At 42.9% G+C, this 24,314-nt stretch overlaps 1 protein-coding gene and 1 long non-coding RNA gene across 3 annotated transcripts in view; one reads left to right on the top strand and one right to left on the bottom strand.

Annotated features, from left to right (window-relative positions):
- CDK19 (cyclin dependent kinase 19) overlaps positions 1–24,314 on the top strand; it is a 206,215-nt gene that overhangs the window by 20,233 nt on the left and 161,668 nt on the right. For both annotated transcript variants that reach the window (XM_075202923.1, XM_075202924.1), the window contains one exon: positions 9,985–10,060. In XM_075202923.1, coding sequence (XP_075059024.1) covers positions 9,985–10,060 — 76 coding nt within the window. The remainder of the gene's footprint in view (positions 1–9,984; positions 10,061–24,314) is intronic.
- Positions 1,052–13,788, bottom strand: LOC142144282 (uncharacterized). The gene is made up of 3 exons (XR_012689680.1): positions 13,707–13,788; positions 2,182–2,228; positions 1,052–1,392 (listed from the first exon to the last, which is right to left on the bottom strand). It is a non-coding gene; the product is annotated as an uncharacterized LOC142144282 (long non-coding RNA).

Genomic DNA, 24,314 nt, shown 5'->3' with positions numbered 1-24,314 from the left:
ATAAACTGTAGCAATGCAAAGGAAGCCGCTAGGCTAGCATAGCAAAATACCAAAATAGTTCTAGATCTAAAGTCACTGAAATAGATATAACTTATCATCCAAACTTTTGTGAATAAACCTGTTTAATGATGTATTGTAGTATATAATCTGTGTATACTGCATATGTCTCATTAGCATAAACAAATGCTGCTTAACAGTGTATTTAACATTGAGGACCTCAGTCATTAAGGAAAGAAAAGCACACACATTGGGCATACTTCTGTCCTTATTCAACAAGAAAGGAAACTATTTTGTTGTATCCGTATATGGGCAATACATTCCTTGATGAATGCGGTACTAAGTCAATTACGTGACGTAAAAACTGACACTCGTAGCTGTGCATTTATTGCCCCTCTGGGTAATTCACTGTCAGACGTACGATTGTGTACGACATGCACTTGTATTGCTGACTGACAGAGGAACGCACAGGCATGCAATTCCTTCCTTACACTCATGTTTTTTTTATCATAGTTTAATATAATTTCATACGGACCCTGCTTAAGATTATGTATGTATGTATGATGTCTAAATGATAGTGGCTGCCATGAATAACATGTATGATGATAGTGGGAGAATGGCTGTGCTACCATATACTGTGTGTGTATAATGGAATAATGCCTGTGCTACCATATACTGTGTGGGTATAATTGAATAATGGCTGTGCTGCCTTATACTGTGTGAGGAAAGGTAACGGTCACCCAGACAAACTATCTTGTTTCTCACACTAACAGAGGACATGTTAATATACTTTTTATCCCTTGTGCCCTCATCACAGACTTCATTATGAATACAAATGTATTTCATATATTCAGTTATGTTCCAACTGTCCCTTTATTATGGAACAAATGCACCTTAGTACGCATTTTCTTTAAAATAAATAATTTGGGGGGGGAAATTATTTTTGTATTTTTTTATTTTTTATCAAAAACTTTTTATAAAATAAATTGTAGAGTCAATTTTTAAAAAAAACATCCAAATCAAATTTAATAATTACAATAATATTTTCTAAGAGCTTAAGATTTAAGAATTTATATTTGAACTTGAGCGGGGAGGAATTTCTTCATTGGCTGGAAACAGAAGAAAAACAAATCTTTGCAATAGCAATCTTATGACCTTTTTTAAAACACATCTTAGCTCTATGGGGTGTACTTTGTTCACATATTTTCCAAGCTCAGCAGAGTTCAGAAATGGTACATTAAGTGATGGCCCTGGCTGCTCCACCAGGGTCTCCTCCACTACGAGCAGGGTGTGGGAAAAGGACTCCATCCACCTGGGCATCCTCCCCCTTGCCTTCAGATTTTGCCGGTGGGCTTCTTCAACAGATAGAGTTGAATAGGAGAACCAGGTGGAGACCTGTTATGTGGAAGAGACAGATTGATGAGGAAGCAGAGGGCAGTGGGCAGCCTTCCAACATCCAAGATTTACCACAATATATTCTGATCAAATTTTTAGCAACCACCATACATGAAATCAGTACAACCCTAGCCCATATCCTTCACACTTTCCAACACCTTGGCACTACCCTAACATGCCTCACCGACCTCATTGCACAATATGGGCCAGATTTACTAAGCTGCGGGTTTGAAAAAGTGGGGATGTTGCCTATAGCAACCAATCAGATTCTAGCTTTCATTTATTAAGTACCTTCTACAAAATGATAGCTAGAATCTGATTGGTTGCTATTGGCAACATCCCCACTTTTGCAAACCCGCAGCTTAGTAAATCTAGCCCTATGTCACCAGTAACCCTCCTGCCCCTCTATCACATTTCATCTCTTTCCATATGACATTTGTTTCCCTTCTGTCACATCTCTCTCTCCAGGTCCCTATTCCCCAAATTGTCCTTCGTTATCCTCCCCAACTTTACCCTGTAGCCCCACGCCATCTCCAGCCCCACCGACGTTGCAATCCACATAATAGATAAGCAAGTCAAGCGAACCACCACTCCAGATGGTGGCCCAGGGAGCAAGCGTGGTAGTAAATAAATAGTGTACTTTATTTATGTTTGCATGTGTGGTTTTGTTTCTCACTTTTGTTTGTTTTTTTGTAATAATACACAAATTTGAGAGCAAAAAATGCTTTCCTTTTTTCTTGTTTATTTATTTTAAGCAGTACATTTGAAGCAAAGGCAAAAGATACTTACAAGTAAAGTGTGACATATTCTTTATAGCCAGAATAGTCTTGGTAATCCTATAAACAGTAACAAGAAAGAAACATTTAATTAGTAATGAGTAGCTAAACATACAAACAATTAGGGAGATCTTTTAACATGATATGATGCTAATGTAATGCTACAACATTTGACAATCGATTCTAAAAGTTCACCATAATGCAAAGAGTGTTCATATTTTGAAAGGGTGGTAGACCTACCATTTATGACTACAGTGTATACCAATGTACTTAGTCTTAGGACAACAAAAGGTCACTTGTGAATAATGATGTGATAGAAAATAGTGCCAAATAACCACACGTCATCATGTGGCCTTGCACCTCCTTGCCTCTGTTGCAATGTCCGCCACATGCCTTGCAGATTGGGTAGAGTCATTGTAAAACAGTCCCAAAATATATAAAAGTATGACATGCAATTTAAGAAGCCTCATGATTTCATTAAATTATATATATAAAGAATAAACCACTACATATGTATGGTACTACATAGGCATACATAGATGAGACATTTTTTTAAAAGCTTTTCAAGCACACAACCACAATGCACATGTATGCAAGGTAGGAACTATACAATGCACACATAACATTTAAAAACAGACAGGCATTATTAATGTTCACTCTTATGGGTTAAAAATGTAGGAAAATAAGTTGACAAGCAGGGACAATTTCAACATTCACACAAGTATGAAGTGGTTATAAAATATAAAAGAATGCATCTACCTCTTTGGTATATAACAATCTTTTAATCACTACAAACACTACTATAAATAATAATTTTTATGAAATAGCACCATAGGCATCTCCCTCTGGCAGTCTTGTTGTATAACAAGATGAGTGTGTACAGGTGAATAGACCATTTTTCTATTAGATGGTGAGTTTGTGAATGCTTTGTTTAGTCATTACTGTCATTCGTTAGTTAGATATGCGCAGCGTATCACCAATTATGCTCCTTAATGAATCAGACCCTAAGTGTATAAACAATAAAAGTTTTCCTGTAGTTTCATTCTGTGCCACTGTCTTCAGACTCTATAAAAGTACATCTATCCTATTGTCAGGTATTTTGTTTTTATTTAGTTTGGGGTGCATATGGTGTAACATGCAGTAAAAATATGTCATTTATTTGATTATGTATACGCTTAATAGTGAAGGAGGCCCCATTAAAGGGGTTGTATATGTTTGTGCTATATCTGACAGTTAGGCACAGCTTCCTATGCATTGTGCATATCGTAGACAACCTGTGCTTCTTCAGGAACTTGATCAGATGTGAAGTTAAACTCCTATTGGATTTTTGCTATAAGCTGTTAGAATAATGTATCCCCCACTATTACTACTATGGGACATTTTTAAAACGGAATTATGCAATTTACTGATAATGCAGCTCCAAATGTGTGTTTTTTAAATTTACAATAGACATTGATTACTAAACTTTAGAGATGCTCAGACTCGGTTCCCCGAGAACCAAACATACCCGAACTTAGCAGATCCGAGTACCGAGTAAAGCCGGCTCCGTACTTTCACGCTTTTTTGGATTTGAAAACGAGGCAAAACGTCATTGTTACGTCGTCGGATCTCGTAATTTTTGGATTGCTTTTTAAGATCCAACATAACGGTGGGCCCAAGGACAATTCCCTCTTGCACAATTTTTCTTTTCTGCCACTGCTGTGTGCCAATGTGTCCTAGATGTGCTAGGAACTGCCGTGTATTTGTGTCATTGCTCTGTCGCTTAGCATCCAGCCAGGTCACTGCAGTATTTTGCTGGTTGCTGAACAGGACAAACATGTCCTACATGCTCTCCCGCCCTCCGTCGGAGCCCAGCTAGGAACCCCCTCTGGCTTCCGCATTTACCTCAGAGATGTCTGCCTCCCCCGCTGCTGATGACTGATGCTGATGGGGGAACTATGCTGATGGGTGAACTAAGCCTCCCCAGCAACTTTCTTTACTCCAGGTCGCGGCTTTGGCCTCACTCTCCGGCCTCCCCTTCCGCCCTGACTTGGGCCAACTTCCCGGCTGACTACCTGCCTACTCGGATGCCTCTTACTACCTGCCTACTCAGATATGCTCTTACCTGATGCCGGTCCGTCTGCCATGCTGCCTTCTGGATGCCACGCTGCTGAATCCCGCAAGCCTGCAGTCTTGACCACGTGGCTGCTTCAACCTTCATCGGCTGCCTCCACGTTTGGCCGTCCAGTTCTGTGCCTCCCATTGTTCCTCCGGTCCTGGGCTTCTCCTAGTGCTCCGGTCCTGGGCTTCTCCTGCTGCTCCGGTCTTGGGCTTCTCCTGCTGCTCCGGTCTTGGGCTTCTCCTGCTGCTCCGGTCTTGGGCTTCTCCTGCGCGTCCGGTCCTGGGCTTCTACTGCGCGTCCGGTCCTGGTCCTTCAGCTGTCTCCGGTCCTGTGGCCCTCTCTTCTACATTCCTCCGGGCCCGACGCTGCTGCTCTCCTCCGGTCCTTCTGATCTCCACCCATGACTTCCTGCTGCTCCTTCCACGCCTTCTATCCAGCTGCTTCTGTGGTCTTCTGCTGCTCCTACTGATGGTGAGCCTGCTGCCTCTTCCTCTGCACCCAGCCACCTCACTACAGACCGCGGCCCTGGCCTAATCCTCATCATCTGCCCCCACCTGCCACAACTTAATCTTACATTTACTTGCTCATTTGTGTCCCTCTCCTGCCTGCTGCCTCTCCCCCATGTTATCCGTGACGCTGTGGCCCCCCAGCACCATCCGTGACTCTGTGGCCCCTCAGCACCAGCCTCCATCTTAGGCTGCCTCAGTGTCCCTAGTTTCTGGCCTCCATTTTAGGTTGCCTCATGTTGCCAATGTTTCCTCAGTCTACACTGGCCCTACCACACCTGTGGCCCCACCACTAGTCCTATTGGACTGGCCTAAACAGGACTCACCTGAACTTTGCCTCCCCGGATCCAGCTGAACTCTGACCTAACTGTTTGTCCTGACCCTCTGGAACTCTGGTCCCTCCTGATCTCACCTACCATCAATTTAATTTCTCAAATTATCTAGTTTATTTATTCCATCTGTACTTTATTGTTCTTCAATACACGTGGTTTATATTGTTCTGACTGTTATTTTATTGTTTAGACTGTTATTATTTAGACTGTTATCCTAGTCTCCTTCGCTGTACATTGTCTACACTCCTTGCCACTGCTTTTCTCCACCTTATATTGTCTTCATTGTTTTGCCACTGCCCTTTCTGGTTCTCTCCGTTCCACTAACCCCTCTGTTTCACTCCTTTCCACAAGTCTACATAATCCCACTCACTGTCTTTCGCTGCTCCGTTAGTCCTCATTCAACTAAGCTCAACTATTCTCTAGCTACTGCCGCCCCCTCTCCTACTCCTGCCCCCAATCTCTCAATATGCCACCCCGCTCCTGTCCCCTACCCATCCTCTCCCCGGGCCACCCTCACCGGCCTTTATCTCATGGTCTCTTCTCTCCCCCTCGCTCCATCAACCCTAACAATCTTATCCGCATCTCCCCGCATCCTTCCCTGCCCTCTGGAACCAAGGTCCATCCGTAACAAACTGACCTCCATCCACGACCTCTTTATCTCCAACTCTATTAACCTTCTTGCCATCACTGAAACCTGGCTCACTTCTTCTGATACTGTATCACCTGCTGCTCTCTCCTATGGAGGCCTCTCCTTCACCCACTCCACCAGACCGGGTGAGCGTCCTGGTGGTGGTGTGGGCCTCCTCCTATCCACCTGCTTACTTTTCGGGTCATTCCCACTTTACCTTCCCTCTCTTTCTCATCCTTTGAAGTTCACTCCATCCGTCTCTTCTCTCCCATCCACCTCCTTGTCTGTGTCATCAACTGTCCCCCTGGCCATATCTCCCTTTTCCTGGACAACTTCGCCGCCTGGCTCCCCCACTATCTTTCCTCTGACCTCCCCTCCATCATACTCGGCGACTTCAACATCCCTATTGACAACTGCTCAGACCCTGCCACCATCAAACTTCTCACCCTCTCCACCTCCTTAGGCCTCATCCAGTGGACCTCCTCCCCCACCCACCGTCTTGGCCACTCCCTTGACCTTGTCTTCTCTCATCACTGTGATCTCTCTGATTTCTCCATCGCTCCCTTCCCACTCTCTGACCACCATCTCCTCTCCTTCACTCTGTCCTCCTCCCCTGCTCCCCCCCGCTGAAATCTACCCTTACCAGATGCAACCTTGAAGTGATTAACCCTACCTCTTTCTCCGCCTCTCTTGATTCGCTCCTTTCCCCTCTTCCCTCTCTGGCCTGCCCTTACCTAGCGGCCTCTCTCTATAAACATTCCCTCACTACTGCCTTGGATGCTGTTGCCCCTGCCTCTCCTATCCGCCGATGCGCCTTATCCCCCAACCTTGGCACTCCAAACTCACCCGCTTCCTCCAAAGGTGCTCTCGAATGGCGGAACGCCTCTGCAGGAAATCTCGCTCCCTGGCTGACTTCCTTCACTTTAAATTTATCCTCTTCATTCTGCTCTGCCCTCACCCTTGCTAAACAAACCTTCTTTAAGTCCCTTATTTCTTCTCAGTCTTCTAAACCCGCCACCTTTTTGCCACCTTCAACTCCCTCCTTTCTCCCCCCTCCCTCCTGTCCCACTTTCCCTCTCCGCTGCTGACTTCACCACTTTTTTCTCTTCCAAAATTGGGGCCATCAGACTCAACATCTCCTCCTCCAACCCCTCTCCCACTGCCCCCATCCCTCCTCCCCCCTCCAATAAACAACTCTGGTGCTCCTTCTGTCCTACATCTGGCGAAGAAGTTCACTCCCTCATTCTTTCCTCTCCACCCTCTACCTGTCCTCTCGATCCCATCCCCTCTAACCTCCTTCGCTCTCTCTCTCCCACTGCCTGCTCTTACCTTGCTTACCTTTTCAACCTATCACTCTCCTCTGGTGTAGTACCCTCCTCTTTTAAACATGCTCTTATCTCTCCTATACTCAAAAAAGCACAATCTTGACCCCACCTCCCTTGCCAATTATCGCCCCATCTCACTTCTCCCCTACGCCTCCAAATTACTTGAACGGATAGTCTGCTGTCGACTCACCAGATACCTCTCAGAATATTCCCTCCTTGACCCTCTCCAATCTGGTTACCGCCCCCTCCACTCCACTAAAACTGCCCTGGCCAAAGTTACCAATGACCTCCTTTCAGCCAAATCCAAGGGTCACTTCTCCTTACTCATCCTCCTTGACCTCTCGGCGGCCTTTGACACTGTGGATCACCCCCTCCTTCTGCAAACTCTTCTCTCTCTCTTGGCCTCTCTGGCTCAGTCCATGCCTGGTTCTGCTCTTACCTCGCCAACCGCACCTTCTCTGTCTCCATGTCTGGCTCTTCCTCCACCCCCTCCCCTCTCCTGGTTGGCGTCCCCCAGGGCTCTGTTCTCGGCCCCCTTCTCTTTTCGCTCAACACTTCCTTCCTCGGTGCTCTTATCACCTCCTTTGGTCTTCAGTATCACCTTTATGCTGATGACATCCAACTCTAGATCTCTTCTCCTGATCTCTCTTCCACCCTCCTCTCTCATGTATCTGACTGCCTCTTCGCCATCTCCTCCTGGATGTCCGAGCGTTTTCTCAAAATCAATATCTCTAAAATTGAACTTATTGTCTTCCCTCCCCCCAGACTCCCCTCCCACCACAACCTCTCTATTGTTGTCAATAACACTACCATCTCCTCTGTCACCCAAATCCAATGCCTGGGTGTCGCCCTTGACTCCTCTCTCTCCTTTGCCCCCCTCGTCCAATCCTTTGCCCAAGCCTGTCGCTTCCAACTGCGCAACATCGCCCGCATCCGGCCCTTCCTCTCTCAAGATGCCACCAAAACAATCATCCACTCACTCATCATCTCCCGCCTCGACTACTGCAACCTTCTCCTCACTGGCCTCCCCCTCTCCCATCTCGCCCCCCTCCGCTCCGTTTTCAATGCGGCTGCTCAACTCATCTTTCTCTCACACCACTCCTCCTCAACCTCCCCTCTCTACCACGCCCTACACTGGCTTCCCTTCCCCTACAGGATCCTTTTAAAACTCCTCACCACTTCAAAGCTCTCTCCCAATCTACTGCACCCTATATCTCTAACCTCCTCACCATTCACACTCCGGCCCGCTCCCTGCGCTCGGCCAATGACAGTCGCCTCTCCTCCACTTTGATCACCTCTTCCCACTCTAGAATCCAGGACTTCTCCCGAACTGCCCCCCTGCATTGGAACAACCTCCCTCGCTCCATCCGTCTCTCCCCCAACCTGTGCTCCTTCAAACGGGCACTTAAAACCCACTTCTTCCTTAAAGCCTACCAACCATCCACCTAACTCCTCTTCCACTCTTCTTATCGTTCTCCCTCTCTCCCCTGGCCCCTCTCTTCTCTCCCCCTGCCTCACTGGCTCCCTTTCATGCCTGTTTTTGTTCCACCCTCCCTTAGGATGTAAGCTCTTATGAGCAGGCCCCCCCCCCCCTCCCCTCCTGTCTCCACACCGGTTTTTCTGCTCTGTCTTTACTCCATATGTCTCCCTGGAGTTCGTGAAGCATTGGTACTTTGTGTTTATTGTTCTGTACTTTGTCACCCTGTTTTGTACTACTGTTTGTACTATGTACGGCGCTGTGGAAACCTTGTGGTGCCCAACAAATAAATGATTATAATAATAATAATAATATTTGTCCGAAAGTGTATGAAAATAATATTGTGATCTGTGAGGTGGTCAAAATTGACTGCAAATGACTTGAAATTAATGTTATTGAGGTTAATAATAATTAATAGAAACAAAAAAAGAGCAAAATTATGCGATTTTAGCATATTTTAGAATTTTTTTTTCTAGAAAATCCAAAACCAAAACACACGAGGGCAGTTTTGTCAAAACCAAAACACGAAGCTAATCCAGATCCAAAACCACTTAACGGGTGTCAGTGAGCATCTCTACTAAACATTGACTTATAGTTAAAGGAGATTTGTAGTCAAATGAATAATTACCAGTGATAATCCCATAATGTTTTTTTTTTTTTTTTTTATTAGTACTTGTATATCCAAGTTATATACATACACTGCATTCCATTCAGATGCTTCTCAGCCTGTATAGAAACCATATACCAGATCTATATTTCCTACACATCTCCTGCTTCTTTACACTGTAATATGTTATATTTCTTAACATATTATAGTGCTAGGTTCCACTATAATGTTTTATGAAATACAGTTATGGTGTGTTAGGGAAACAGGCTGACTATATGGATGCACTTGTCTATAGACCAGTCATATATATTCAATGTAGGCAGCTAAGTGATGTACAGAGCATGTACACCGCTGGATTAAAACTGGAATCACCAAATAAGTAGGTACAAACAGAAAAATAATGACCATTATGGCACAGTAATGAGATGGGCAAAACGAAATTGGTGAAATCGGATAAAGCACAGGTATGGATGTATACAATATAATTTATTTCAGTGTGTTCATTTTTATTCCCCAAAGATTTAATTTAACAGGTGGTTGACAGGATATATTTATCTTATTTTTTTTAAAAAACAATGGCATGACATTTGCTTGAATACAGGCAGTTCATTGTAGCTTCTGGTGTAGCTCATACCCAGTCTAGCATTCATGAGAAGTGAATAGGTTAATAAACCATCTCCGAAATAAAAAGGTTATGTACACCTGTTTATATAAATGTTTAAGATACTTTTAGGCATTTGCTGCCAAAAATTAGAACTGAAGAAATTACATATTGAAATCTTAAATTTAGTGGTGTTGCTTCATGAAAATTAATAAATATTTTGTTTCTGGCTTTTACAGAAAAGATGACAAAGAATATGCATTGAAGCAAATTGAAGGTACAGGAATATCCATGTCGGCCTGTAGAGAGATTGCAGTAAGTGTGAATGAATAGTGGAAATTTTAATCTAACTGTGGGTATTATATAATAGTGCATGCAAGATAAATATGAATTATACACAAAATAAATCCATCTGGTATTTAGCTCACACAAAAACTCCTCACACACAATGCAATACGTACTTACGGCCTGATGCAGAGTTGGCCACAATTGCACCCTAAAATGCGTTTATTAAAAAAGCCGCAATTGGGGCATTTACGAAGCTACAACTTTTGCTAGATACGTGCAGGTATGCACTAGTAGCCTATGCGCCTGGCTTACACCAGGCATACGTCACATACACTGTATGGACAAAAGTATTGACCATTACACCGACAGGGACTGTAACAATGTATTCAAATACATATACTTTAATATGGAGTCGGTCCCCTTTTGCAGCAATAACAGCTTCCACTCTTTTTTGAAGGCTTTCCACAAGATGTTGAAGTTTTTCTGTGGGAATTTGTGCCAATTCATTCTGTAGAGCATTTATGAGGTCAGGCACTGATGTTGGAAAAGACAGCATGGCTCACAATCCCCGTTCCAGTTCATTCCAAAGGTGGGGTTGAGGTCAGGGCTGTGTGCGGGTCAGTCAAGTTCTTCCACACCAAACTCGTCAAACCATGTCTTTGTAGTTCTTGCTTTGTCCACTGGGGCACAGTCATGTTGGAATAGAAAAGGGCCTTCCCCAAACTGTTGCTATAAAGTTGGAAGCATAACATTGTCCAAAATGACTTGGTATGCTGAAGCATTAAGATTGCACTTTACTGGAGTTAAGGGGCCTAGCCCAAATCCTGAAAAACAGCCCCATACCGTTATCCCTCCTCCACCAAACTTCACAATTGGCATAATGTAGTCAGGTAGGCAACGTTCTCCTGGCATCTGCCAAACCCAGGTTCACCCATCTGACTGCCAAACAGAGAAGCATGATTCATCACTCCACAGAACATGTTTCCACTGCTCCACAGTCCAGTGTTGGTGTGTCTTACACCACTCCATCCGACGCTTCGCATTGGTCTTGGTGATGTGAGGCTTGCATGCAGCTGTTCGGCCATAGAAACCCATTCCATTAAGCTCCCGCCGCACAGTTTTTGTGTTTACATTATTGGCAGTGGAAGTTCGGAACTCTTCAGCTATTTAATCAGCAGAGCATTGCCGACTTTTATGCACCATGCGCCTTAGCAGTCGTTGACCCCACTCTGTGATTTTATGTGGTCTTTCACTTCGTGGCTGTGTTGCTACTGTTCCACTTTCTAATAATATTACTTACAGTTGACCATGGAATATCCAGCAGGGATGAAATTTCACGGACCATCTTTTTGCAAAGGTGGCATCCTATCACAGTACCACGCTTGAAGTCACTGAGTTCTTCAGAACGACCCGTTTTGTATCACACATGTTTGCAAATGGAGACTGCCTGGCTAGGTGCCTGATTTTATACAGCTCTGGCAACAGGTTTGATTGAAACACCTCAATTCAATAATTAACAGGTGTGGCCAAATACTTTTGTCCATATAGTGTATATACACCTATGTTTCTAACCATTTATTTTTATTTTTTCAAAAATGTGCATTCGCTATTGGGCATCAAAAAAAGCTTTAAAATGTCTCTATTGCAGGAGAAACTTGCGTGCGTGAAAAAATTAAATTGACTAAACATGCACACCAAAGTTTAACTTCCACCGATCAGCTACAACATTAAAACCACGGACAACTGAAGTGAGCAACAACGATTATTTCATTTCAATGGTACCTGTCAAGGGAGGTGATATATTAGGCAGCAAGTAAACAGTCAGTAGTTGAGGTTAATGTGTTAAAAGCAGGAAAAATTGGCAAATATAAGGAGTAACATTGACATGACAACTGGGTCAGAGCATCTCCAAAATTACAGTTGTTGTGGGATGTTCCCGATATGCAATGGTTAGTACCTAACAAAAGTGGTCCAAGGAAGGACAACCGGTGAACTGACAACAGGGTCATGGGTGGAAACTCTGGGTCCTGGCGTTCATGTGAATGTTACTTTGGTTTGGGTAACTTTTTTTTTACTTTTTATTGTACAAAAGAAAGGAAGTTACAACATGATATGCAACTTGAGTCATGACCATAGATTGCACAATTAGGATTTTAAACCATTATAAGTCAATATAAGAATGCGGGGTGGGAGAGGGAAAGGTGGGAATAGGGGGGTTGGGGGAAGCTAAAGTCTAGAAGACAACGATGTAAAAAAAACAACGTTAAAAATGAAACATCCAATAAATCAATTTTCTGTTCAGATTTCAAACTCGACTCAGTCCTAAGCAAATAATTGGGGTAATTAGAGAGAGATTTAAGGATTATTGCAGGAAAGTGATTGAGAGCAAAGGAAGAACAATCCACGGCTCTCCAACTCAATTAATTAATGTTACCAAATTGTTGCCAAATATAGTAGCTTACAGGTTTACTCTAAGCTTATTTCCTCATAATCGCCTCAATAGGGACTACTTGGTTCCCTCAAAAACTTGCATAATATGAGATTGGGTCGATTCGTCAAGTTTATCTATATAAGCACCCCATTTGGCATGGAAACTTTTGACCCCTTTTTCCAAGTTGGAGAATTCAAAATACAAAATCTCCATTAATTCCGTTTTTAATTCTATTGCAGTCGGGGATGCATGTGAAGTCCATTTGCCCAATATGGCCTTTTTTGCCAACTTAGCAAAAACTGTCAATAGCGAAATAATCTGAAAGTCATTTATATGCTCCTTCCAGACGTCTAAAACAATAAACAGCAACGCCTCAGATTTCCGACTCTTAGGGAAAATACCCAAATCAGATGCTACCATGTGCCGCCTCTGCATCTGAGAGATGTATGCTCTATTAATTATTCTAATATGGACCTCGTGGAATCTTGCAGAGCTTAGGGCCTTCATCCAGGTGGTGTATGTATCTCTGAACAAGATATTATGTAATTTTGTAGATGGAATTTTTGCCTTGGGAAGATGAAGTAGTGCAGCTGACACGCAAGGGAAAAAATAAACCTCTTCCAGAGATCTATTGGTAAAATGTTCTAGGTGTAATAGCCAGTATGAAATATATCTGAACATGGCCGTTCTATTGAAAGCCTGAATATCAGGAAACCCCAATCCTCCTTTACTTTTAGGCAATGTCAATCTCAGTCTGGCCATTTTCGTTTTGTTGTGTTGCCATATAAACCGACCAAAGAGGGCGGTGCATTTTGATATGTCTGACAGGCAAATGGGTTGTATTTCTGTCTAAACAACCCACTGGGTGATGGCCCTCAACACCAGAAAATAGTCTATCCTAGAGAAAGTGTTATAGACTGGTGAATTGTAAGTGTAATCCTGGGTGGTCGGGTGATGTGAGAGCCAAACATCTGTGAGTTGCAGTTGTTCTATGTATTTTATCCCGATTTAAAATTTACGTGGCTGGCGTTGAGATCCTCTCTGTCTATCCAGTGTATCTGAAGAGACAATGTTGAAATCTCCACCTAAGATTATCCGAAAATCTATATGAGTGTAAAGTTTGTTGATTACTTTTAAGTAAAAAGGTTTGTGGTAGATCGCTGGTGCATATATGTTACGGAAAAAGTATTTATTGTCCGCAATAGAAGCTTCTAAACATACGTTGCGGCTTGAGTTGGGTACCTTTTAACGATGAAAGCAACCCCGACAGTAGTATGCCCAACTGGAACACTCCGAAGCTGTCATGCCCGACCGAACCCTAGTTGCAACTGTTAAAAGAAAAAAAAAAATTACGTTTCATAACAGCGACTATGCACCATCCCGGTACTAGTAAATGACGTCACTGTAGCAGGCAACACTACTAATAATGCTGTTAAGGGGGTATACAAGAAAGTGTCGGCGGTACAATGTAGAAGTGTTTCTAAAACACATGGGGTTAGGATATGGTTGAGATAAAGTAATTAGTAAACAATGCCCATCATCCAACAAACTTAGTAGAAGTAATAAAACATAATGTAGCCTTATAGTGTTCAAATTCAAAACAAGATAGAGGCAGGAGAGAAGGTCAAACAACTAAATTTATTTTGAATATGTATAATACATTCAGGATAACTGATGATCGGATACAGAGGAAACAGCTTGCAACTGATTAATGAGCACAGAACAAAGTCTCAGACAGCTGTAGTAATAATAGATCTTCAGGGATACTGGCAGTCTGTAGCTCTTCAAACAGTATAATAACAAATAGGAGATAGTAGTCACAGATGCAGTCAAAGTAATGGAGGATATGCAATATTCCTGATCACCTGAAGGCAGCAAAAGTTCAAGCGCAACTAAGACGAGCTTAGAGATCGTCAATGCAGTATCAGCTGGCAGAGTAATGTACAAAAATTTGTTTCCTGCCAGCAGACAATAGTTTCATATAAGTAGTTCTATGTCTAAGCTGCAGTACTCACAGAAGATTTCAAACTAAGCTGGATGCCAAAAAGCTGAATTGGAATAGTAATGTTGTTTGCCAAGGTACAGAGTCAGAGTTGAAGCAGAACCCAGAAACTGAAGACTCTTAGAGAGCAGAAGTCCAGAGTAACTATCACTGGAAAGATTGCATATAACAGGAGGGGGTTTTAAACTAAAAAGGTCCAATCAGGTCAGGAGAGAAACACACCCGTAATTAATGAGACAGGTTAACCCACTAAGTACAGAGGCTGCTTCTGGACCATCAGTAATGTCGGGCCCCCAAGGCACCACAGTGCTCTGGTTTCCATTATTGGGGACTTGAGTGGCGGTAGAACACAGCTAGAAGGGGTCCCACGTACACTGGACCACCAGACATGGTAAATGCATGTATTATTGTGCTAAGTATACAATTTATACATTTACTTTTACTAAAAACAGTTGAAGTACATTTAAACCACACACGTATATATGAACACCACTTACCTCATTTGTGATACCTCTCTTTCTCCCACGTCACCTTATCTCCCCAACAATTATCTGCCTGCTCCACTAAGAAGCCCTTTGTGTGTGCTATTCCTTGACTTTTCCTCTTATCTTTTAGTTTGCACCAGCACCCGTTTCATTGTTATCCAAAGTTTTTAGTCTTCCCCAAGTCTCATGTTTGTCTCCATATAACTCATGTCTTTATTCCCTCTCGTCTCTCATTTTTTATCCCTCATTACCTTTTTTGATCCCTTTTGTGTGCTTTTTAGAAAGTAAACAGTAGTACAGAACCTTCTTGTCACTTTGTGTGATGCAAACCAGGCCAGTTGATCACTATTCACAATGCACTTCTGAGTATATCACAACTCATGGCTTATTACTACGCTGATCCTAACTGTTAACAGAGAGCTAGTTGGGCATATTACATGTTATACTTTACACCAGCTGTATCACTGTTACAAGGGGATTATACATTCTATGCATGGTTTTATTACAAAAGAGTTATGTTTTACCTCAAACAGCCTATACATCCTTCTTTAGTCTTTGCACTAGAAGTCAGTTCTGAATGACTGCTTACTCCCGATCATTGGACTTGGTTCTTGGCAATTCTAGCACCCAGGTGTTGCTCAGTGCCGCACTGTTTTTATTTGTCAGAATCCCTGTAAGGTGTTCATTCTAGAGCCCTGTGGCCAAAGTAACAAAGCATCTTCCTATAATGATGTGCCTAATAACTGTGATACCACTGTGGATTAGGACTAATGATTCCCAACAAATACACTTCAGAGGAGGCAGTAAGAAGTTCCTAACATTAATAGAGATGGGGTATGGGCTAGCTTACTCTGCATGTAAAGGGGCCACAGAGTAGCTTAATGGATGTCAGGAGGGTAAAGGCTTAACGTGTATGAATGGAGGCCCAGGCTGTCAAAATGTGTATAAAGGGGGCACAAACTTGTATTATGTGTGATTAAGGCACAAGCTGGTAAAAATCTATGGATGCAGAATATTGTGGGTTAATCATTTGCTTACTGGTCATTGGTATAATGCTGATGATGTTACTTGCCAAAATACATCACCATTACTTTATTAAAAAAAAAAAAAGTTGCGTGGCTAACGAATTGTTACAAAATTCCTGGCCCCTAAATTTTGGATACATTTCTCAAGATGTGGTCCATGGAATGGTACATTACTGACAAAGTAACCATTTATCTGAACATCTTACACAGCAGTATACCAGTATTTAAAATATCCCCTTTTTACACAGTAACAGAAAATGTTTTCTGTTTTATTCAGTCACATTTCTCCTGACCGTTTCTAATCTGTGGATTTATAAACAGCAGATATAGTTGTGATTTGAATAGTGCTGCTTATCGGATCATGCTGCATTGTGATTCCAGGAAATCCTAATCTTGGCAAACGAGTGGTATGCACAAAAATACTCTGCGTTGCCTTCTTAGTAACAGACATGTGACAGAGTAATTTAAAGGGAGCATAGAGTTTAACTTATAAAATAAAAACAGTTTTTTCTCTTTGTCTCTGGATACTGTAAAGTATATATGTGATTGTTCATAGGTATGTTCATCAGAAAAACTGATTTGATATATGATGTTTTGCTTGATTTCTCCTGTGTTTTGAATTCTGTTTTGTGAAGATAAGCTTGTCTTTCCTTTTTGGTACTTCATAAAGAACAATAAAAAATACCCTAACATTGCTATACTTTTTCTACCTGAAGAATCACTGCAGTACTAGTTTTCTGCAAAGACTTGTTGCCACTTGCAGCTCTAGTTTGTTTTGTTGACAGTGCAATAAAAATTTCTAGACTTTTTTCCAGTATGCTTTATTTAGTCTATTACCTTGTGTTAGGATTTGCTTCTGTTTGCCGTACATCATCTCGTCTTTGGATTTGACTGTTTTAGATCCTGCTTCCAAGGGGGGTAATCCCTCATCATTTGATCTGCATCTTGATCACCTGTGTCTGGTCTTTTTAAGACTGGTGCCAGTTCATTGTTTGTTAATCCTCGTCTTTCTCAGAACTCCTGTGATCTGGTTCTGATTTGTCTCCTGGTATCTGTTTGCTTCATAATATTGCACAATTTCCAATGATCGTGACTTTGGCTTTGTTTGACTTCGCTCCTGTCTATTCCCTGCTACTGTTGTGGGTCTCTCTACTTTTGACCCTGGCTTGCCTGACCTTCCTCCTCTCTTATTCTTCCGTGGTATCCAGTAACTCCGGAGGCTCAGCTAAACCTGGAGATTTCAGTATCCTGTATCTTCAGCTATCCTATTTTGCCTGGTTTTCAGAATGACCTGCTTCTCAGCTAAACCTGGAGATCCTGGTATCCTATTCCTGCAGTTCTTCAATAGTGCCTGGTATCCAGTGTCTCCTGTTTCCTCAACTAAACCTAGTAATCCTGGTATACTGTTACTGCTGTTCCTATGGACTTGTTCTAGCTGCTTTACCATTGACTGCATCTAAGTTGAACCTGTGTACAAAATAAAGATTTACTGTTTCAGTCACAACTACTCTGTGTTCTTCATACTGGGAATGCTAACAGCTTGTTATCATGAAATGTATTATAGTATCAGGGCAATCCTAGATATGTAATTGCTCCCCTCATTTCAAGGAGAGCAATATCACTTCTCCCAAATAAGCCACTTCTACAAAATATGCTTTCTACCTCCGTCCCAAAGGCTTGAAACATGCTCTTAAAACCCATTTCTACAAGCCTACTAGTTCTCATCCTAACCCACATCTACTCCCCTTTCACCGTGTTTGTCTACCTCTTCCTCTAGATTGTAAGCTCACTTGAGTAGGGCCCTTTTTCTTTATGCCCTCCTCCTCTCAGTACCTAAGACACCAGCTCACATCACTCTTGTCATTGTAAAGGACAATTCCCCGCTATATACTCAATTTCCTGCTGGCTTGGCTATTAGATTGCAGTGTATTCTACTGTTTTTTTTTTTGCCTATTTTGTCATGCATGGTTCTTGCCTTTATTGTAATGTACTCTTTTTGCGTTTTTTATACAATTATTTTTTTACTATTTTATTGTAATCACTATGTACAGTGCAGCGGACCCTTTTTGGCGCCTGATAAAGAAATTATAATAATGGTGGGCTTCTACTTCTAGATTTTAGGAGCCTTCTTTGTATGGCCACTGACTCCTGTGCATATTACAGGTAAACAGTTGTACTAGTGTGTACAAAAATTTTAGCTGCAGTAGTAGTGCCTGTTAATATGCCAGCAGTGATACCTATTATTAAGTCACCAGTTGTATTAATGCCCAATAAAATTAAAATAATAGTATTAGTGCTTAGTACTATCCCACCAGTAGTAGAAACGACCAATAACAAGTCACTGAAATAATACTGCCCAGTAATATACCAATGGTAACAGTATTGCCCAATAATAAGTCGCCAGTAATAATTATGCAGAGAAATAGAGTTCAGTACTTACCCTGTACTGCCGTCGCTGCTTGTTCTTTCTTTAGATTTGCCTGTATGTTTGTAATAGTACTACTATATGTCATGTGTCACAAGTTTCTGTGCACCAAACATGATCAAATTCTAGATCCTTATTAATGAAGATGCTATAAAGTTCTCAATTATTCTAGAAGTTACCTTTTAGCAGCCCAAGTTTACAATTTTTTTTGTGTATTCAATTTATGAAGTGTTTCAAATGGTGCTTTAAAGTTGCCCATAACAGAGACCTTTTGGGGGACCCTCCTGAGTTCTTTTAATATGAGCCGTACTGGAACATTTGTCCCATTCACTTCTCATCCCTGATGAAGCCTACTGAGTGCGGGGGAAACGCGTTGGAGAATCCGACTTATACTATATATATATATATATATATATATATATATATATATATATATAGGACTTATACTCTATCTTAGCGGCAAACTTTGTTTCACAAGATCGCACATCAGGCACCAGAGCGTTGTTAAGACTGAACAATGGAATCACCTGCTCGTGTGACGCAAGCCTGCCATGTCAGCATACACAAACAAGGGAACAACTGGGACATTTCAAAACATTCTGCTTATTGTGGCACACCATTGCTGTATTGTGTTTTGTTCTGGCCAGAACTGCATAGAGAAACACTATACATTGATAATAAACTATTTTCCATTTTTACACTTTACCACTTCACACCCCTTCTTTAGCGCCAAGGAGTTCCTTCTTCACTCATACTGTAAATGAATGTCAAATGTATTCTGCCTCCTTATGCTATCCAACTTGGCACTTGAAATTTTTGTTAACGCTTCTCCCAGTATATCCTTTCACCATGCTCTGCCATAAATAATTGCTGCATGAAGTACAGTGAGACACATCAATCACCTGCTCTTCCTATTGCAATCAATGTGCAGTGAACTGACAGTGTAAATGAAGTAGGGTCAGTCACCACACTATTGACTATTTGAGTAGGACATACCTGTTATTAGTGCAATCTGTTATGGCAGACTGCATTGGCCAGAAATAGCAGGTTGCAGGCCAGAGGTGGTTTCGGAATAAGATGGACTTTAACTACATTTGAATGTGATGTTCATGTGACCACATACTTCTGGTTATAAAGTATTCCAGTATACATGTGTGTATGTATTTAAATATGTATGTATGTATGTATGTGTATATACACGTGTGTGTGTCTATATATATATATATATATATATTTGTGGCAAGAGCCCGCTACTGCAGAAGCACACGCGAACAACTTCTTCCTTTTTATGTAGTTTTATTGTCAGGATGGTAAATGTTTGACACTGTATACTTGTACAGCAATCATGGAGACCGTAAACACTAGCTATACATAGTCCAGCTCTCTCTCAGGACCAGCCAGCTCACCCAGCATTGGTCTCTCTGAACAAGTGATACAAACAAGCTTTTATACCTGATACTCCTCCCCCAGCCTTAGCTTGATGGACAGGTGACACACCCACCTTCTCTTTAAAAGGAAACGCCCATCACTGCCTCTGTTTGCACTAACAGACAGACACACCCTGTCTGTTTGCAGAGAGGAAGGATTTCAAATCATGTAAGTTATCCAAACTTAAACTATTGCTTTTCATACATAAGTCTTTACATTGAATCTAGGTGCGTTACTGCACAAATGTTTTACTCTATTTCCCTGATTTCTCTGCATATTGCCAGCTAAATGCCTCCTTTTGTTACATATCCCTCCCCCTAGCGTCTCCAAGTAGGGGGACGCGGACTTCGCGAGGAGCGCATATTTTCGTGACAATGCATCTGCATTCTTGTGCAGAATCCCAGGTCTATGTTCTACTGAGAACTTGAAAGGTTGCAGTGCCAAGAACCAGCGGGTTACCTTGGCATTTACCTCCCGGTTGTTCTCCATCCATCTCAATGGTGCATGGTCTGTTATTAAGGTGAACTCTCTGCCTAGGAGATAATAGCGCAGAGCTTCTGTAGCCCATTTTATGGTGAGACATTCTTTCTCCACAGTGGCATATTTTTGTTCCCTTGGAAGCAACTTAGGTATAGGACAGGATTTTCTACTCCATTCTTCTCCTGTGACAAGTCTGCACCTAAGCCAACACCAGAAGCATCAGTTTGGAGGAAGAACCTCCAGGTAAAATCCGGTGCTTGTAGAACTGGGGAGGAACAAAGAGCTAACCGAAGATCAGACCAGGCGGTTTCTGCAGAGTCAGACCAGGTTAATCTATCTGGACAACTTTTTTTTAACATGTCCATTAGTGGAGCAGCTCTAGTGGCGAAGTGGCTTACAAACCGCCTGTAGTAACCTACTAAGCCTAAAAAGTTTCTTAACTGCGACTTTTTCCCTGGTCTTGCCCAATATTTGACTGCCTCCACTTTATCTAGCTGGGTTTTCACACGCCCTCGATCAACAACGTACCCCAAATATTTGGCTTCTCTCATGGCTATGGCACATTTCTCTGGGTTAGCTGTTAATTCTGCTGACCTTAATGAAGCTAAGACCGCCTCAACTTTGGCTAAATGTGATCCCCAGTCTGGGGTATAAATCACTATATCGTCCAGGTAAGCGGCTGCATAAGCTGTGTGAGGTCGTAGCAATTTATTCATGGCCCTTTGGAAGGTGGCAGGTGCCCCATGCAACCCAAAGGGGAAGACTTTATATTGATAGAGACCATCAGGGGTGGAAAATGCAGTCTTTGGCTTGGCCGTGGAAGTCAGGGGAACTTGCCAATAACCCTTTGTTAGATCAAGGGTTGTTAAATAATTGCTACCAGCAAGATTTTCCACTAGTTCATCCACACGTGGCATCGGATAGGCATCAAACTGCGACATACTGTTTAGGCGCCTAAAGTCATTGCAGAACCTAATCGTCCCATTGGGTTTCGGGACAAGCACAATGGGACTATTCCACTCACTAGTGGACTCTTCAATCACATCTAACTGGAGCATCTTCTCGACCTCCTTTCTCACGTCCACCCGTCTAGCTTCTGGAATACGATATGGCTTCTGCTTTACAATGACTCCTGGCGCAGTGACAATGTCGTGTTCGATTAAGGTAGTGCGCCCAGGAATGAAAGAGAAGACATCCCTGTTCCGGGTGGGAACCAGGACTAGGACCTTGTCCCCAGGCTTGAAAGATCGAACAACAGCACTTTTATCATAACTTTTCTCTGTCGTTCCTGAGCCTCTTTTACATGTTGCTGCACAATGGGCCCTATATTTTCTTAGCCTCTCATACATTTGGGACACAAATTGGACCAGATTTGGCTCCTTGGGACCTTGCTGCTCCCACCCTTCTTTTAACATATTCAAGATACCCCTGGGCTGTCTCCCAAACAATAACTCAAAGGGACTAAACCCTGTTGAAGCTTGAGGTACCTCACAGATGGCAAACATCAAATAGGGAATAAGAGTGTCCCAATCTTTTTTTTCTTGAGCCACTGCTTTCCTGAGCATGTGCTTTAATGTGCGGTTAAAGCTTTCCACCAAGCTATCTGTTTGTGGATGGTATACAGAGGTGTAAAGCGCCGTAACCCCTAGCAACTGGCACATGTCCTTCATCAGTTTAGACATGAATGGAGTACCCTGATCTGTGAGAATTTCTTTGGGTATTCCCAAACATGTAAACATCAATACAAGTTCCTTAGCTATGGTGCTGGACTTTATGTTTCGTAGGGGAACTGCCTCTGGATACCTGGTTGCATAGTCAAGCACCACTAGTATATATTGATGCCCACATGCGGATTTTTCCAGTGGCCCCACAAGGTCCATAACTATCCGTTCAAAGGGAACTTGTACTATTGGTATTGGAATTAGAGGTGCCCTGTACATGGATTTGAAATAGGTTCTCTGACAAATGGGACAGGACTGGCAATACTTTTTCACTGCCATGTGTACCCCGGGCCAGTAAAACCTAAGCAGAACTCGTTCCCGTGTTTTATCCTCCCCTAGGTGTCCCCCACAGACATGTGTGTGTGCTGCTTTTAACACTAGGGTTACATGGACCTGAGGAACCATTAATTGTTCTACTTTTTCCCCCTGTACACTAGCAACTCTGTACAGGAATTTATTTTTAACAATAAAATATGGTATACCTTCTGCAGGCTGGGCGGCTTTCGCTACCCCATTTACCTCAGTCACACTTTTAAAGGCATGTTCCAAAGTGGCATCATTAAGTTGGTCTCGAGCAAAGTGCTGCAGAGGAAACAAAATTGGTATTGCGGACCAGTCCGTATCCTCACTGACAGGCGTGGTGGGCTCATCTGCGACATCACCGACCAATGCTAGTTTGGACTGTCCACGTTTCCCCGCAGGTGGATGCTTTTGTGGAACTCCTGCTGTGACTCCCAGGATGGCATTCCGGTTTGGCGGTTCCCAAAGATCGATGTTCAGATGTTGTGGATTCTTAGGTGGTTCCTTTAAGACCGGGCTTCCGACCGTTGCATCAGTTGCCGGCATGTCCGGCTGGATCCGCTCACCAAGGACATCATTAAACAGTGTGAAGTCTCGCCCCAAAATGAGTGGATATAGGAGTTTAGGTGCTATGGCAGCTACCACCATAACAGTTTTGTCTTTGAGTGTTACTGGTAGTATTGTTCTTTCATACTCCTCTGTCGTGCCATGTACGCAAAGAACCTTCACCTTGGGCAACCGAGAAGTTATGGATTCGGGTAAGGCAGAGCTGGAAACCAATGAAAGTTCACTCCCTGAGTGTCACTCACCGGACTGTGAGTGCCATTTCCCGTGTGTTCAGGAACCGTGGCCGTCTGCCATCCTGAGGGTCTGCGCATGTGCAGCCCTTATCAAGCCTTCAATACCTGTTGCTTTTAATTGATTGGATGATCAGGCAACCCTCCCTATTTAAACCACCTGTGATCATTACCTGGTTGCCTGATCTTGGAGTCTCATTCCCCATGAGCCTCTGAAGGTGTTCCTGTGTTCCTCGTGTATTCAGCTTCTGCTGATTCCTGTTTACTGCTATTGGGGTTGCCAGACCACTTCAACTCTTCTGTGTTCATCGTGCCTGCACTCAGCTGATTCCTATCCGCTGCCTCCGTTTCTACTTCAGAGTTCCTGATTGTCTCAACTCTCCTGTGTTTATCGTGTCAGCTCTCCGCTGCCTCCGTTACCACTACTACTGGATACCAGACCGCCTCAACTCTCCCGTGTTCATCATGTTTCCAGTTTCACTTACTACTGCTTCCTGAGTATTGCTTCTTTGATTCTGGATTACCTGCCGTGCGCTGCACCAACCTGATTACCGCTTCCACCCTCCAGTGGTTTCTCCTCCTGCCGGCCTTCAGCCTTCAGGTATCCCTGCACGTCGCTCTGACAGCCTGCTCTCCTGAACCGCGGTATGCATACTTTCCATTGACTTTGCTTTTGTATTGCATATCCATCTGGACTGAGTTGTGTTCTTCTCCGGAGCCTTCTATCCACTGAAGCTATTGTTACGATTGACTTTGTTTTCTATTGCCTGGATTGCTATTGAGACTTTGTATACTTCAAGCAGCGCTGGTCAGTTATTGTTGTATTGTGGATATCATCGTGGGATCAAGTTCTGTGTGCCCCGTGTATACTCTGCTTTACATTCATCTCCTCGTGCCCCTCCTCACATATATATAGCAGTGGTACAACTTGCTGACGCAGACCACTGACTCCTGTTCCCTGTGACACCAGTTTCAAGTATCCTCTCACATAGCAGTGGTACAACTTGCTACACGCAGACCACTGACTTCCCCGTTACCTACCTTCACCTGGATTCCATTCCTTCACTATAGACAGTGGTACAACTTGCTATACGCAGACCGCTGACTCTCACTACCTCCTCGCTACCCCTGGACATTCCTCCTCACTATAGCAGTGGTACAACTTGCTATACGCAGACCACTGACTC

This window comes from Mixophyes fleayi, chromosome 3 (assembly GCF_038048845.1).
Source record: "Mixophyes fleayi isolate aMixFle1 chromosome 3, aMixFle1.hap1, whole genome shotgun sequence".
NCBI lineage: Eukaryota > Metazoa > Chordata > Amphibia > Anura > Limnodynastidae > Mixophyes > Mixophyes fleayi.
This window is presented reverse-complemented; position numbering and strand designations above follow the sequence as displayed.